The sequence below is a fragment of the Taeniopygia guttata genome, chromosome 31, assembly GCF_048771995.1.
Source record: "Taeniopygia guttata chromosome 31, bTaeGut7.mat, whole genome shotgun sequence".
NCBI classification, from domain to species: Eukaryota; Metazoa; Chordata; class Aves; order Passeriformes; family Estrildidae; genus Taeniopygia; species Taeniopygia guttata.
The window spans coordinates 2,909,509-2,923,355 of NC_133056.1; the positions used below are offsets into that span (position 1 = coordinate 2,909,509).

The 13,847-nt window shown below is 46.4% G+C and overlaps 1 protein-coding gene and 2 long non-coding RNA genes across 3 annotated transcripts in view; 1 reads left to right on the forward strand and 2 right to left on the reverse strand.

Moving 5' to 3' along the window:
• The window catches only part of LOC140681105 (uncharacterized), a 399,832-nt gene that overhangs the window by 249,649 nt on the left and 136,336 nt on the right, over positions 1 to 13,847 (forward strand). The gene's annotated exons all lie outside the window — the stretch shown is intronic.
• On the reverse strand, positions 255 to 4,203 carry LOC140681038 (serine/threonine-protein kinase pim-1-like). Its single transcript, XM_072920197.1, has 5 exons — positions 4,122 to 4,203; positions 1,470 to 1,861; positions 1,243 to 1,293; positions 676 to 1,038; positions 255 to 260 (listed from the first exon to the last, which is right to left on the reverse strand). Exons 1-5 carry the CDS (start codon positions 4,201 to 4,203, stop codon positions 255 to 257), a joined length of 894 nt encoding a protein of 297 aa, XP_072776298.1.
• LOC140681099 (uncharacterized) lies at positions 7,955 to 12,773 on the reverse strand. Its single transcript, XR_012052343.1, has 2 exons — positions 12,590 to 12,773; positions 7,955 to 12,163 (listed from the first exon to the last, which is right to left on the reverse strand). It is a non-coding gene; the product is annotated as an uncharacterized lncRNA (long non-coding RNA).

The window sequence follows — 13,847 nt, forward strand, 5'->3', positions numbered from 1 at the left end:
GGGGGCTGTATGACAGTGTTCCTGTGGAATACAGATGGAGTTCATCAGGGGGATGCTGCTGCTTCCAGAGCCTGGCCCCAGCATCCCTGGGCGTGCAGGGGCCGCCCCAGTGGCACACGGGGCGACTGCTGCACTCTCGCCAGCACCTGGGACTTGTGTACAAACTCAGGGCTGGACAAGAAGCCACTGGTGTTGGAAGAGGGCAGCAGAAGCCCCGGCAAAGCCTGACCGTGACATGCAAGGCAAAACCCCACTCAGGGCTGGGGGAAAAATCATCTCCTTATCCTCTCTGCCTGCAGTGCCCTAAAAATATTATGAAGCCAAGGCAAACAAGGTGAGTGGAGCAGCCCAAGCCCTTCCTCTCACCTGCACACCAAACTGGCTGGTGCACTGGTTCTGGCCCCCTCCTCTGCTACCCCCACCCACGGGTGCTTTTGTCGGGCTGGCTGCTGCTGCTCCAACCCCAGCCCCAGGCAGAGTGGTGGGCAAAGGCTGCCAGTGGGGCTGGAAGATGCCTCCCCACCCAGCCCCGCTCAAAAGCAACTCAGGGGAAGGCTCAGTACCCTGACTGACAGCAAAAGGGAGAATCCTCGCTGCCACACCCAGCTCAGCCTGTGAGATGTTGGGCCATGAGATGGCGGGACCGGGAGCACACCCCTGCCCAGGCTCACCTGCAAAGTGAGTGTAGGCTGTGTCTTGCAGGTAGGTGCCGCAGCCAAAGTCGATCAATTTTGCCTGGCCAGTGGCCAGGTCAACCAGGATGTTCTCTGGTTTGATGTCGCGGTGCAGGACCCCACGGCTGGTGCAGTGCCGCACGGCCTCCAGCACCTGGCGGAACAGCTGCCGTGCCACCTCTTCAGACAGGAACCTCCGTGCCCGAATGAAATGCAGGAGGTCCTGAGACCGCTCCGGCCGCTCCAGCACCATCACGATGTTGTTGGGGAGCTCAAGCCACTCCAGCAGCTGGACCACACCAGGGAAGCCAGTGGACACCTTGTCCAGCAGCACGATCTCCAGGGGTGCGCTGGTGCCGTCGGGCTGCGGGAGGACCACGGTGCCACCAGTGGGACTGATGTCGTGCCAGGGCTGGGGAACCCCTCAGCCAGCCCGGGATGCTCTGTGCCCTGCGCTGGCCCCACGCCCGCTCCCCATCGAGGGGTCCTGGTGGCTTCCCCCATGCCGGGCCTCGCCTCATCCCCGCCCGGCACGGCCCGGCTGTTCCCGCTGGCCCCGCTCACTCACCAGCTCGTCCCAGTGCCGGACGCGGTTCCGTGGCACCCTTTTGATGGCCACCTGCAAACCAAAGGCACCACCGGGTTCAGCTCGCCGCCCGCCCTGCCGAGCCCCATCCTCCTGCTTCCTTCTCCTTCTCCTCCATCCTCCTCCATCCTCCTCCTCCTCCTCCTCCTCCTCCGCCTCCTCCTCCTCCTCCTACTCCTCCTGCGCCCGCCGCCGGCCCCGCCGCTCACCGGGGCACCGTCCGAGAGCCGCGTGGCTGCGAAGACGCTGCCGAAGCCGCCGCGCCCCAGCAGCGAACCCACTCGGTACCGCTGCTGCAGCGCCTCCTGCGCCTTCCCTGCGGGCGGGACGCGGCTGTCAGCGCTCGGCCCGGGGCCAGGAGCGGCCCCCGAGCGCCCCTCAACCGCCCCGGGCCGGCCATCCCCAGGCCTTCGGTCTCGGGAACGGGACACGGGAGGCTCGGGGCCGGCGGCTGCGCTGCTGAGCAGCGGCGGAGCTCGGGCCGGGGAAGCCGCGGCGGAGGCGGCAGCGGCCGTGCCGCGTGTGTCCTCCGCGGGGCCCGGGAGGAGCCGGGGCCGGGGCCGGGGCCGGGGCCGGAGCCTGCGCCGGGGCCGGGGCCGGGCTCGGGCCAGGCGGAGCCAAAGGGCCCAGCCCCAGGCACTGATGCCCGCCCAGCAGCGCCACCGCCAGCACGCCCAGAGCCGGGCGGAGGCGAGACCGCGGCGGGGCGGGCGGGGGCGGGGACGGGGCAGCCCCGCCCGGGGCCGGGGGCGGGCCGGGGGCATGGCCCGGCCCGGCATGGGGGAGAAGGAGGCGGGGAGAGGGGAGGGACAGCGGGTGAGGGACACCGAGAGGAAGGTGTCCCACGGCCGGAGAGAAAGAAGAGAAAGAGAAAGAAGAGAAAAACTGCTTTTGCTGCCGCTGCTGCCGCCGCTGCTGCCGCCGCCGCCGCTGCTGCCTCTGCAACTGAAGCACCGAGGCCGTTTGTCCGCGTGTCCGTTCCCCGCTCGCCCCACGGCCGAGCCCCGCGCGCCCCGGGCACAGCCCCTTCCTCTGTCCAAACACGGGAACTTTGCCCTGTTCAGCCCAGACCCAGAGTCCTGACTCCTGCCCAGGGGCACAGGAATCCCCTCGGCCGCTGCTGTGCATTGTCCCTGCTGAGGGTCAAACGCTATCGGAGCGCATTCCCTGAATGCTGAATTTGTACCTGACCCAAGAACTGCACGTACCTATCCATCATTGATTTCCAAAAAAACCCAAAAAAAACAAAACCAAAAAAACCCAAACAAACAAAAAACAAAACAAAACAAAACAAAAACAGGGGAAGGTAAAATGTGTGTAGCTCATGCTATTTTAGAGTGTCTAAAACTTGCCAAATTGTGGATCTTAGAAGTGAGATCCATTTGCAATTAATGGGATGGGGAAGTAGTGTAAGATGGAAAAGGGGAGCATAAAAATAAACAGAGAAAAACATCTTGGATTATTTCTTTCCATTTTCATTTCATTTCTTAAAAACTCTTTCAGTTTTCCCAGAATCTTCTCCACAATCCTGTTTGCTCTTTCCAAGAACTTTTGCTGGAGAATGAGGAAGCTTTGAGCAGTTTCTGTCACAAGATGTGCCACCAGCTGCAGCTTCTCTTGGCTTCCCACACCGTGTGTGCAGCTCGACTCTTGCAGAAAAGTGGGACAAATATTTGAAGAACTTTATAGCTTGTTCTTTCTTTTCCTTGTGGGCTGGGCAGTTGTGCCCTGGGTGAGATTTTCACTGTTATTGCTCTAGCCTAAGAAACCATGACGGGCTCACAGGAATTGTCAGGGAATGCAGAGAAAGAATCTCCAGAGCCTGCAGCCAGAACTGGAGAGCAGTGTGATAATCGTTCCAACATGCCCATGGACATCTTGAAAGTGATGTAGAAGATGAAAATGGGCTGACAGAGGGAGTTTGTTTCTGTGTTCAGTTTAGAAGCTTCCACCTCTCAAGCACTGATATAAATCAAGAGTACAATCAGTGCATGAAAAGCACCAGAACAAGCTGGTCCTCTCAGTGGATGGCTGAAAGAATCTGAAAAGGAAAAAAGCAGGGAATGATTTTGTGAACTTTCCCTGTACAATGGAACATTTTTACTAATAATTTCCAACCCATTCCCTCCGCTTTTGTCCTTCCTAACAAGGCCATTTTCATCCCAGATTCCCCATGAAGTAAGAACCCTGAGCTTGTGGAAGTGCCTGAAAGATGCCCTGTTCCTCTGCAGGGACACTCAGGCTGGAGCAGGAGCCCTCTCTGGGGAAGCCTCCTCCGAGCTGGAATTTGTGCCGTGCTGGGAGAGGAGGAGGAGGGGGAGAAGCTGGGCACTGTGTGGCAGGAGCAGGGATTTGGGCCGCAGGACATTCCGTCTGTGCCGCTGCCCCACAATGGGCGGGAACGCTGTGGGGATAACTGGGGGGCACTGGAGCGGAATATGGATGGCACTGGGGGGAACTGAGAGGGCCTGGGAATTAACTCAGGTGTATTGGGAGGGACTGGGCTGTACTGGGAGGGATTGGAGGGGCACTGGGGCTGTACTGGGCTGTACTGGGGATGAACTGGGCTGTACTGGGAGGGACTGGAGGGGCACTGGGGCTGTACTGGGCTGTACTAGGGATGAACTGGGCTGTACTGGGAGGGATTGGAGGGGCACTGGGGCTGTACTGGGCTGTACTGGGGATGAACTGGGCTGTGCTGGGAGGGATTGGAGGGGCACGGGGGATGTACTGGGCTGTACTGGGGATGAACTGGGCTGTGCTGGGAGGGATTGGAGGGGCACGGGGGATGTACTGGGCTGTGCTGGGAGGGACTGGAGGGGTTGAATGGGCTGTTCCCGCCTCTGCTGCCTCCCATTTGCCGAGGCTCCCGCCCATCACGGCCGCCAACCAATCAGCGCCAGGGATCATGGCTTTGGGGGCGGTGCCTGGAGCCTGCGCCATCTTTTCTTTTGCCTACAACTCCCGTCATGCTCTGCGGCCCCATAGAGCCTCTTTAAAACCGGGACTACAACACCCATCATGCCCCGCGCACCACAGACCCTCGGTATCCGCCCCCATCTGTCCCACAAGTGTCCCCCAGACCCTCCGGGATCCCCAAGTGCCCCTCAGCGCCCATTCAGGACCCCCAAAACTTCACTGGCAAAGTACAAAAGAACAAGAAACTTTGGAAAAGCATTTAATACAAAACCAATCCAGTTTAAATCACTTGTCATAGGAGTAACTTCATTCACTCAGCCCATTTAGTCTGGAAAGGTTTAAAGGCTTAAGTTGTTCAGGTACCCAAAAATGTTCCATATAAAGAGCATTAGAAGGAGAGGAAGGAGAGACAGAGGAAGGCAGAAGCTCCACAGTGTGGGAATCCAGGGCTTCCCTCTGGCTGCCCTGGCAGGTCTGGGACCCTGGCAGGGGTCAGGAGCCCCCCGGACAGAGCCCCGAGAGACATTGTCTCTGATCTCTGTCCATGGAAAAGAGTTTTCAATCCTACAGGATGAATTACAAGCTCTGAGTGTTTGATACGAGTAATAATTAAGTGTGGCACGAGTGCAAAAGTAAAATTTTAGGTTTCTAGATTAGGGGTTCAAAGGGGACAAGATGGAGGAAATTGGGTGTGCCTTGTCCTTTTTCTCCTTCTTCATGCCCTCCATGTTTCACTGTGCTGTTGGCATTTTTCTGTTGGTTTAGGCTGGGGACACACTGTTCAACGTAGGTGACAGATATTGGCACGTTATTGTAAATCCAGCACAGGTAGTTTCTGGTATTTAATGTTTGTACCATCCCACTGAGGGCAGAGCCCCACACGCTGCCCTGCAGGACAGAGCTGCGGCAGGGCAGCAGAACATGTTATAGATAAGCAAAAATAAACAACCTTGAAAACAGCGCAGACGAATTATGGCTTCTTCTTTGGCAATGGGGCAGAAAGACAGAGACTTTCTGCAATCTCGGAATCATCAATACCCACAGATTCTGACAATTTTCCAATCTATGATGAATGCTAAACAAGATGAGGGCTATTCCTTGACATGTCACACTAGTGAGAAAGTTAAATTACTTCTTAGTGAGTTCCAAGTTCAATGTATCCACACAGAGGGTGAAATGCTCCTGTGCCACAGACATAGACATGGGTCCAGTTGCACGGATGGAGAACACAGATAAAATTGGCACAATCTGTCTGTTGGAAAAAGAAAGATAAAGGTTAATTTTCATGTTTATTCTTTTTTTCCACGTTATACATTCTACTAAATTACAGCCATAGCACTGGTGTACTTAAAACTACTGTAGCAGGGACTGTTTACGAAGCAGTTCAAAGCTGTAACAACTACAATTTGATAGCAGCTATCTACCAGGCAGTTCATGAATCAGACATGCAAACCTAATTCTGCTGTAATGCTTACAGCCACAAGAAGCTGTGTGCTCACAGCACAGTTTGGAGGGTATCTGTTCAGCCTGTGTCCTGGCAAACAACACCTGATAACAGCTGGGCAGAGGTCGCAGAGCCACTGGGTTTGTCTGGCTACCAATCCTCGTGCCTTTGCTTCCCAGCTCAGGGTGCTTTAACACCAAAGATTACATGATTAAAGTAACTGTGGTGCGCTGAAAGGCTTCAACGCACTTCAGTGGGTATGCTTTGTCTCTGCACCAGCCACACCTTACTGGTGACTCTTATTTGGTTATTTCTGAGTCCAATGAGCTGTCCTGGCTCTAGCTGGGCTTGGTCCTTGCTGGGCAGATGCTGTGTGCTCCAAGGATGATACTTGGGCTGGAGGACAAGGCTTGCTCTAGCTTTCCCCAAAGAGAAATTAATACAGAAAAACAAAACAAGTATTTCGAGGGAATACAAAGAATCTGTTCATACTTTCTAGATATCACCCTACACCTAAGTGAGAGTCCAAAACAAATATTTCCCTCCCAGGACCCTTTCAATCTTCTTTTAGTATAGAAACAGAACAAATCTTCCATATACACCCCTATAAGAAAATTTCCTGTGCTCAGCAAAGGTGTTGTTTAGGTTTTGACTGCTGTGAAGACAATGGTAGCAACAAGTTAGAATAAAAAGTTGAAATTCTTCAGGCAGAGAGCTGAGAGTGTTTTGAGCTGCAATCTACCTTGGTGACTGACATGCTGGATAGAAATTAGGACATTTTTTTCTCAGACAAAATGAAAAAAAAATTATTTTAGAGCCAGAAAATGTTTACATTCATAGTAGGTTCTAGACACATGATGTAATCTGTGGTAAGCAAAACATATAAAAGTTGTATTGTATACACGTATGTACCTTAAATATACTTCCTAAAGAAAATTTGTGGTTCCACAGAAAAGCCATTGAGTCTGAAATTTTCTTTTAACCCTAACTCAAGCAGTCTGCAAGTTAAGTTGATTTGTACACTGCTTCTTTACTACTCTGTTTCTTTAATGAATTATAATGAAGTTACAGTCAGGACAGTCCCAAGAAAAAAAGAAGCATTTTAATGTGAAAAGAGAGGATTTCATGGAAGTATTGCCTGGTAGACATTTCTGAGGTAAGTCCATTTGTCTCCCAGCTGCATTTATTACATCAAAAGAAATATTGATGCAATTTTGAATTTTTAAAAATATTAATATTTAAGAAACAATAGAAATGTAATTTTTTTAATTAAGAAAAAACACTTAGTTCAGAAGAAGTGTAACGCGACCTTACTAATGCATTTTGTGGATTTACTAACAAACACACAGATATTAATAAATCTCAGCAATAATAAAAAATATACATCATACTTACCTGGGCATCTTTCCCAGCTAATTTGCATAATTCGACCTTTTCTTTTGCTGCAGGCCAGTAAATCTGTAACATAGTTAAAATAAAACAAAGATTATGAAGATTATAACCTGTCCTGTGACTGACAGATTAATTAGTCCATGAATAAACAGTTAAAACAGATTTATGCAGGTGAAAAACCTTGCCTGTAAATTGAAATGAAAATGACTTCAAATGCAAGATTCCATGACAAAAAGTTACAAAGTTTCAAATCAACCCCATCGATCTTTGTTGATTTCTTCATTGGCTACCTGTACTTTTAAAAAGCATTCAGTTAATCTGGCCAGGGCACCTTGTCACTATTATGTGTTTTCCTCAAAGTTATGATGAGCCAAATCATCTGGAAACTAAACTGATTTCAAAGCCAGGCAAATTACATTTGTGAAGAATTTAGGCCAGTGGACTTGGCATAACTGTTATAAAAAAATACTTAGCTCTTTCTGCCAATTTTCAAATGAAAAGAATTAGGTTCAAAAAACTAAGGGTAGCTCAAGGGAAATTAGTAGAACAAAAAGTACATTTGACAGAAATCAACAGTGTGTGGTTTAAAAATGTCACCCATCAACATTAAGTAAGTTTACTGAGAAAATGAAACAGAAGTTTAGAGCAGAATTGCGGACCTTAGTTAATTGGCATTAAATATTGATATCGTTCCTCTTTCTTTTTTAATCTGCCTTGAAGAATTCTGAAAAATGGGTTTTGATGTAGATGAATCCAGATGGCAAAATACTACCAGTTACTGTAATCCAAATTATGTAAGTGAAGACATATAAATGAACAACAGCTCAGGTTCTGCCTCACTGATTTCAATTAAGCAGCCAAGACTGGATATGATCGAGTACAGGTTTGATTCTAATAAATTTAAAATAGAAGCTAAATATAAATTCTTCTACAACAACATTGATAAAAATAAGTATTTTTTATTTCTAAATTTGACAAGACAAAACTGTTATTTCTTATAACTAATAGTAAAACCACTACAAACCACACTCCTTTTTAAGCAAATATTGATTAGTACATTGTCTCAAGTCCCAGGCACCAGTCAGCAGGTCATTAGTAGCCACAAATGCTTTAGAATAGTCTCCAATCACGCTTTACAAAATCTTTAATAGCAAATATATAAGAATGAAGAATTATTGCAATATGCATCAGAAATAAAAACATCACCAAGGAAAGATGCACAACCCAATGGCATACAGGAGTAGTTGACTGCTGTCATATTCCCTTTCACCCAGCTGTTGGCACCTTGTAGAAGTGGCTTGACGTACACAGGCTCAGTCCCCACGGGTAAGAAAGCAAAAAGCCAGTGTCCTTTGTCAAGTACCTTTATTTCCCAAAACCTACAGTCACTGTTTCTCTCAATCTGGAAACACTTTGATTTTACTTCTTCCTCTTTGATTCCCAGTGAAAATGGATGTGTTGGATTTTTGCAAGGAAATTCATTTCCTCTCCCATGAATTTAGTTACCTTTCTGATAAAGACCTCTTAGCAGAGATAATGAAGTTTGAGTTACTTAAACCTTAACCCTCTACCATATTTACAAAGAGTCAGAGATAAAACAGTGTAGCAGCATTGCAGCAGTGGAGCATAACTTTGCTTTCCCAGGGCATTTTCTCAGAATGATGTGGTCATCATTCTGACCACATACCTATGAATGAGGTATAAAAAAAAAAGCAATCTGAAATCAGCTGTGCCAGGGTGTGTGGGCGGCACAGTGCACAGTGCCAGGAAGCACAGAGGAAAGTACTGGGAATATCAGGAAGGGCTGAAGGTAGGTCCAGTCTGGTCTCTGCCTGGGCAGAGTGGGATGAGCCACCACTGCAACACAGGTTAAGTTTAAGAAGAAAAGCTGATGAAAATGTACCAGTGAAGAAAAGCTGATCAGAAGGAAGAGACAGATGAATGTGAGATCACAGATCTCCAAACACACCTGGCCAAGGAGATTTGTCTGAGCTGTCAGTTCTCCTGTACATAAACTTTATGCCCAATTCTGCCCAAGATCCCTGAATCATTTACAGCAAAGCCTAGAGGCCAAGGGGCTTGGGAGATGTTTGGCAAAAGTTTAGTTATCCAATTAGGCAGACAGGATGTCTCTTTGTAGGGTTTTGAAAATGCCCAACTCTCCTTGTCAAATACACAGAAGAACTGGAGGAGTTAAAACCAGAGACATCTGCTTCGAGGCATCAGAAGTGTTAATGGACTTGACTTACTCTCCATTCTTCTACAGATTCCTTCATGGAAATTACTGTTTGTCCTACAAGGCAGAAATACACACACCCCCACTTCTATGGTAATTGACCACAGACAATTATATTAAAAAATCAATTGTTTTACTCTCTAGTTTCTCAACAGACTCAGTATTTAGCATTATAAGGCCACATTAGACAATGAAAAGTGAAGCTAAATGATCCAACTTGAAAATCAATTTGTAATTATATACGGGGTAGTAAAAGTGATATTTATTTGCATTACATATAAGAAATGAGAGGTTCCCAGAAACTGTCAGTTCTAAATTGTAATAGATCAAGAAAATTGCATAATAAATAATGAGTTGATCTGCTGAGCAAGAAAGCATAAACCTCATTTTTTATTACAGGACATGCTGTGTAACAGTACCACAGGTCTGGTTCTCTCAAACCCTGACACAAGTAACGTTACACATCTCTATTGACTTTTCTGTAGGGGGTGAAATTAAGTTTTATTGTTATATTTTATTCTGATGAGTTACTTAGTTTTACAAAATCCCAAAAAAGTAAGACCACATGCTTCTGTAGTTTCTGTTAGATTTAAAATCATTGCACTTTTAAACGGTTTGAAGCTTTGAAATTGGTAAATTTTTAATATTTTTTCTATTTACATGCTTCATTCACAATGTTAAGAACTTAATAACAAATGATTTTTTCCCCCAAATTCCTCAATAAGCAAAAATTTGAAGGAATGGAAAGAAAAGACAGATAACCCAAGGCACTATATATTAAAGGTGACAACAACATTGACTTAAGTTATAATCATTTTGTGTTACAAACAGTACAAATTATATATTAAGTATATTGTATAGTATATATGTATCTGTATTTGAAATGTCTGGAAAAATCTTAGAATATCTTAATGGAGTTTCTAAATTTAAGGCAAGAATGCAACGAGTTGGAATATGTGAACTGTAAACTTAAATAGAATTCTTTTCTTAATCTTCAGTATATTTTTATCTTAAAATAACCATATCAAAATTCCAAGGTTGGCTACTGTCATGATTTCAAGATTTTATCTTCTATTGCCCAATTAAAAAAAAACAAACCAACCTTACCATTACTTTTAAATCATTCTTCAAATATTTTCTTAATTTAGCAACAGGAAAGAAATGAAATTCTCCTAATAAATGAAAGTTAATAAGCTCTTTACTATCAGAGAGAAAGAATACCTCCCAGGAGTATGACATTAAGCAGTTCATAAGCATAGGACAGATAAGGTATCACTTTAAAGGGTAGATGGAAATTGATTTCTGATTAAAACAAAACATTTAAAACCCCAAAAGTATTTTTAAATCAGGAGCAGCAGATTTCTAAAAGTAACATTTTCCTGTCCACTAAATAGGCATTTTTACTATGAGAAAGGAAGGAAAAGGAAAGCAAAAACTGTTAAAAATGTGTATTATTGTATTATTTATATATAGATATATAAATTGGCATGTGGATGATATATATATATATATGTATATATATATACATATATGTATATAAATATATACACATCTATGTATATACCTATGTGTGTGTGCATATATATATAGCTATATATGTAAAATATATGGATCCACCCTTCTCATTCCAAAAGAGCTGTTATCTGTCATCAATTAATAATGCTGGTATTTTACTCATTTTTCAGTATCTATGTATCTATCTCAGTATCAGATTTTGTTCCTAAGCTAACACTTCAGACTCTAAATCCTTAGGAGAAGGGGTTCTCAAAATAAAACAGTGAAGTCTGATTACAAAAAAAAAAGTTGTGTGACATTACAGCTTTTTCATTAATCACTTCTAGATGGGCTTCTAAACCTAGCACGGTGCAGGACTTCATAAAATTAGTGGAAATGTTATATATTGTCCAAAATACAAAAGAGGAAGACCGTAAGCTACCTAAACAATTAAAAAAGCCATTGGTCTTCATCTGTTTGTAAGGTTTCAAAACAAGTTTTTAGTGAGGGAAGAGATAACACAAGTTTCCAATGAAAATGGAGTGTGGTAGAGAAACAAACATAACTTGGTAAACAGACATTGGTTCACTCCAATATTGTACTTCAATAACCCAGCTGAAGTGCATTGAGGTGCTAGAGCTGCTCTTCCCCATGGCTCCACTTAAGTATTTACTAAATTGTCACCTGGAAACTGATTAGCTCAGCTGCAAAAAACAGGCACTAGTACAAGGAAAAAAAAAAAGGTCTAATAAGTAAAGAACTTGAGGTAGAAAACTACTCATGAAGTTCCTCAAGAAACAGTGTCAGAGCTCATCCTGTTTCATGTACCCTTCAGCAGCCGTGCTAAAAACCCAGAACTCTGCCACGACACATGCAGGTGACAGAAAGTTGGGAAGCACCACTAATACAACTGGGGTTAAATTAGGCAGGAAGAATCAAAGGGCTCTGAAGACCAGAATTATAAACAGCCAGAGGAAATGGGTATAAACTGCTCATAAATAAATATATATCACAGATCAGAGATTTTAACAAAAATTAAATCTGAAATATTGGAGTAACAAGGATGTGTCCCATTCCTCCCAGCTTCAGCTGAGAACATACCCAGCAATTAGTGACACTGTGTGCTTTGGCTACCTTGGTCTTTAAATTTTCAAAACATTTTGATGACTGATCCCTTGGTGAAACTCTGGAGGTGTTTTGGCAAACGTCAGTAGTACTTTAGTGACACCGTTCTCCATTCTTTTTGCTCAATGTCATTCAGGTTAGGAACAATAATTCTGTTGTCCATGGAGCTGGCACCTTTTTAATTCCAGAATAATGCCCCCAAGGTCCTTTAGTGTTCAGCTTTACCATGTTGTCTGTGGGTAACAAGGCTTGGTGGGGCCCTTTCCCTTTTGGCTGGAAGAGGGCCAGGACCTCTGCTTAAAGAAAAAAAAAGGAAAAAGAAAAAAAAATACAATTAGATGAATTATAAAAGATAAAAATAAAATCCAAGTGTTAGTGAATCAACTTCTGTAACTTTGCATTAAGAGATAAATGATCTTTTTAAAAAGAGAACTCAGTTATTTACACTGTAAATGTGCTGATGGCATGGATCCATCTTACTGACCTCAACAGCCTTTTTTATAGTTTTTGGGGTTTGTTTCCAACATTCTTATTTTAAATTGTGGTCGAAGCAATAGGAAATTGATTGGGGCCCTTCCAGCTCCAGGCAGGACTGGGAATCTCAACTCTGTCAAACCCCAAATCCTTTAGAAGATGACATTCCTTCTCACTCTGGGAATGAGCTGCACATTCCCTCTGAAATTGTCAGGGGTTTCTTACGGATGAAAAATCCCACTTACGGCTTTTTGCTCTGCTTTGGAAGTGGGAAGGGCAATTCTCCATCCATCAGCTGCAGACTGCACTGCCTCAGGAACACGGCTCACTTGCCAGCTTTGGCCCACTCGTGGCACTTCTAGAGGAGGAAGAAAGTGCAACTGCACACTTCCAGCCAAAAAGAAATGAAGAATGAATAGTGGAGATCCAGGCGTTCCTGCGGAGATCCAGGGGTTCAGCTGGGACAGTGAAGAGTTTGGGTCCTTGCCAATTGGATGTGTGTCCCCAGCTGCAATCTCCTGGCCTGCAGGGGAGTCTCACTCACCTGCCAAAGCAGAAAGCTCAGGCACTGTGCTCCAACGGGCTCGTCTGATGCAAAGCTGTCAGAGCAATGTGAGGGCAGAGCCAGCCCAGCTGTGCCCGGGGCAGAGCCCAGCAGAGCCCTGGCAGAGCCCAGAGCAGCCTCAGCACCCGCAGAGCCCGGCTGCAAGGAGAGAAACCAGAAAGCGCCGTCAGCTGAAGGCTGCTGTCCCCTTGTCCCAGCTGCCCACAGAGCCCAGGCCATGCTGGCTGTGCCCAGAGCTGTGCCCAGAGCTGCCCATCACTGCTGCCTTTGGGAGCAGAGCAGGAGGGCAGGACATTCCCAGCCTGCAGCCAGCCACAGCACATCCAGCCCCTCAGCAGCTGCCCAGAGCAGGAGCCTCCTTGTGCTTGTTGCTGCCTCCCAAAAGCTCTGATCCCACCATGCCAAGCAGACGGGGACTCACCTCACGCCATCCTCCGCTGGGAGAAAAGCTGGTCCCAAACGATGTCCTCAGCCTTCTCCAAGGGCACGGCCCATCCACGCTGCAGCTGCTCCCAGGCACTTCCCAATCCCAACTGGACCTTACATAGAACGCTTCCTCTAGAAAAACAAACAACAAACTGTTGAAAAGAGATTAGAGACAAGGGGAAACAAGAAAAAAACTCTTATCTCTGTCAGAGGTCTGAGGAAGGCCCAACCCCTACATGCTAAGAAAAATCCCACCCATGGGGGAGAGAAGGCCACACTTTCTCTCTTCCCTCCTGCACTGCCCCCCAAAATAAAGCAAACAAGGGCAGTGGAGCAGCCCAAGCCCTTCCTTGCCTGCAAAGCAAAGCAGCCCCTGCACAGGCTCTGCAGTTCCACCTCTGCTCCCGCCATGGGGGTTTCTCTGTGCCGGGCTGGCTGCCCCAGCCCCAGCCCCAGCCTCAGCCCAGGCCATGCTGGGTGCTGGGGGCTGTTGGCAGGGCCAGGAGCCCACT

Excerpts from the sequence above, each read along its gene's own strand:
- LOC140681038 (XM_072920197.1), bottom strand. The coding sequence starts at position 4,203 with ATGGCGCAGGCTCCAGGCACCGCCCCCAAAGCCATGATCCCTGGCGCT. Across the intron at positions 1,862-4,121 it reads CGTGATGGGCGGGAGCCTCG|CCCGGCCCCGGCCCCGGCGC; the intron begins GCAAATGGGAGG and ends GCCTGGCCCGAG. Across the intron at positions 1,294-1,469 it reads GGCTCTCGGACGGTGCCCCG|GTGGCCATCAAAAGGGTGCC; the intron begins GTGAGCGGCGGG and ends TTTGGTTTGCAG.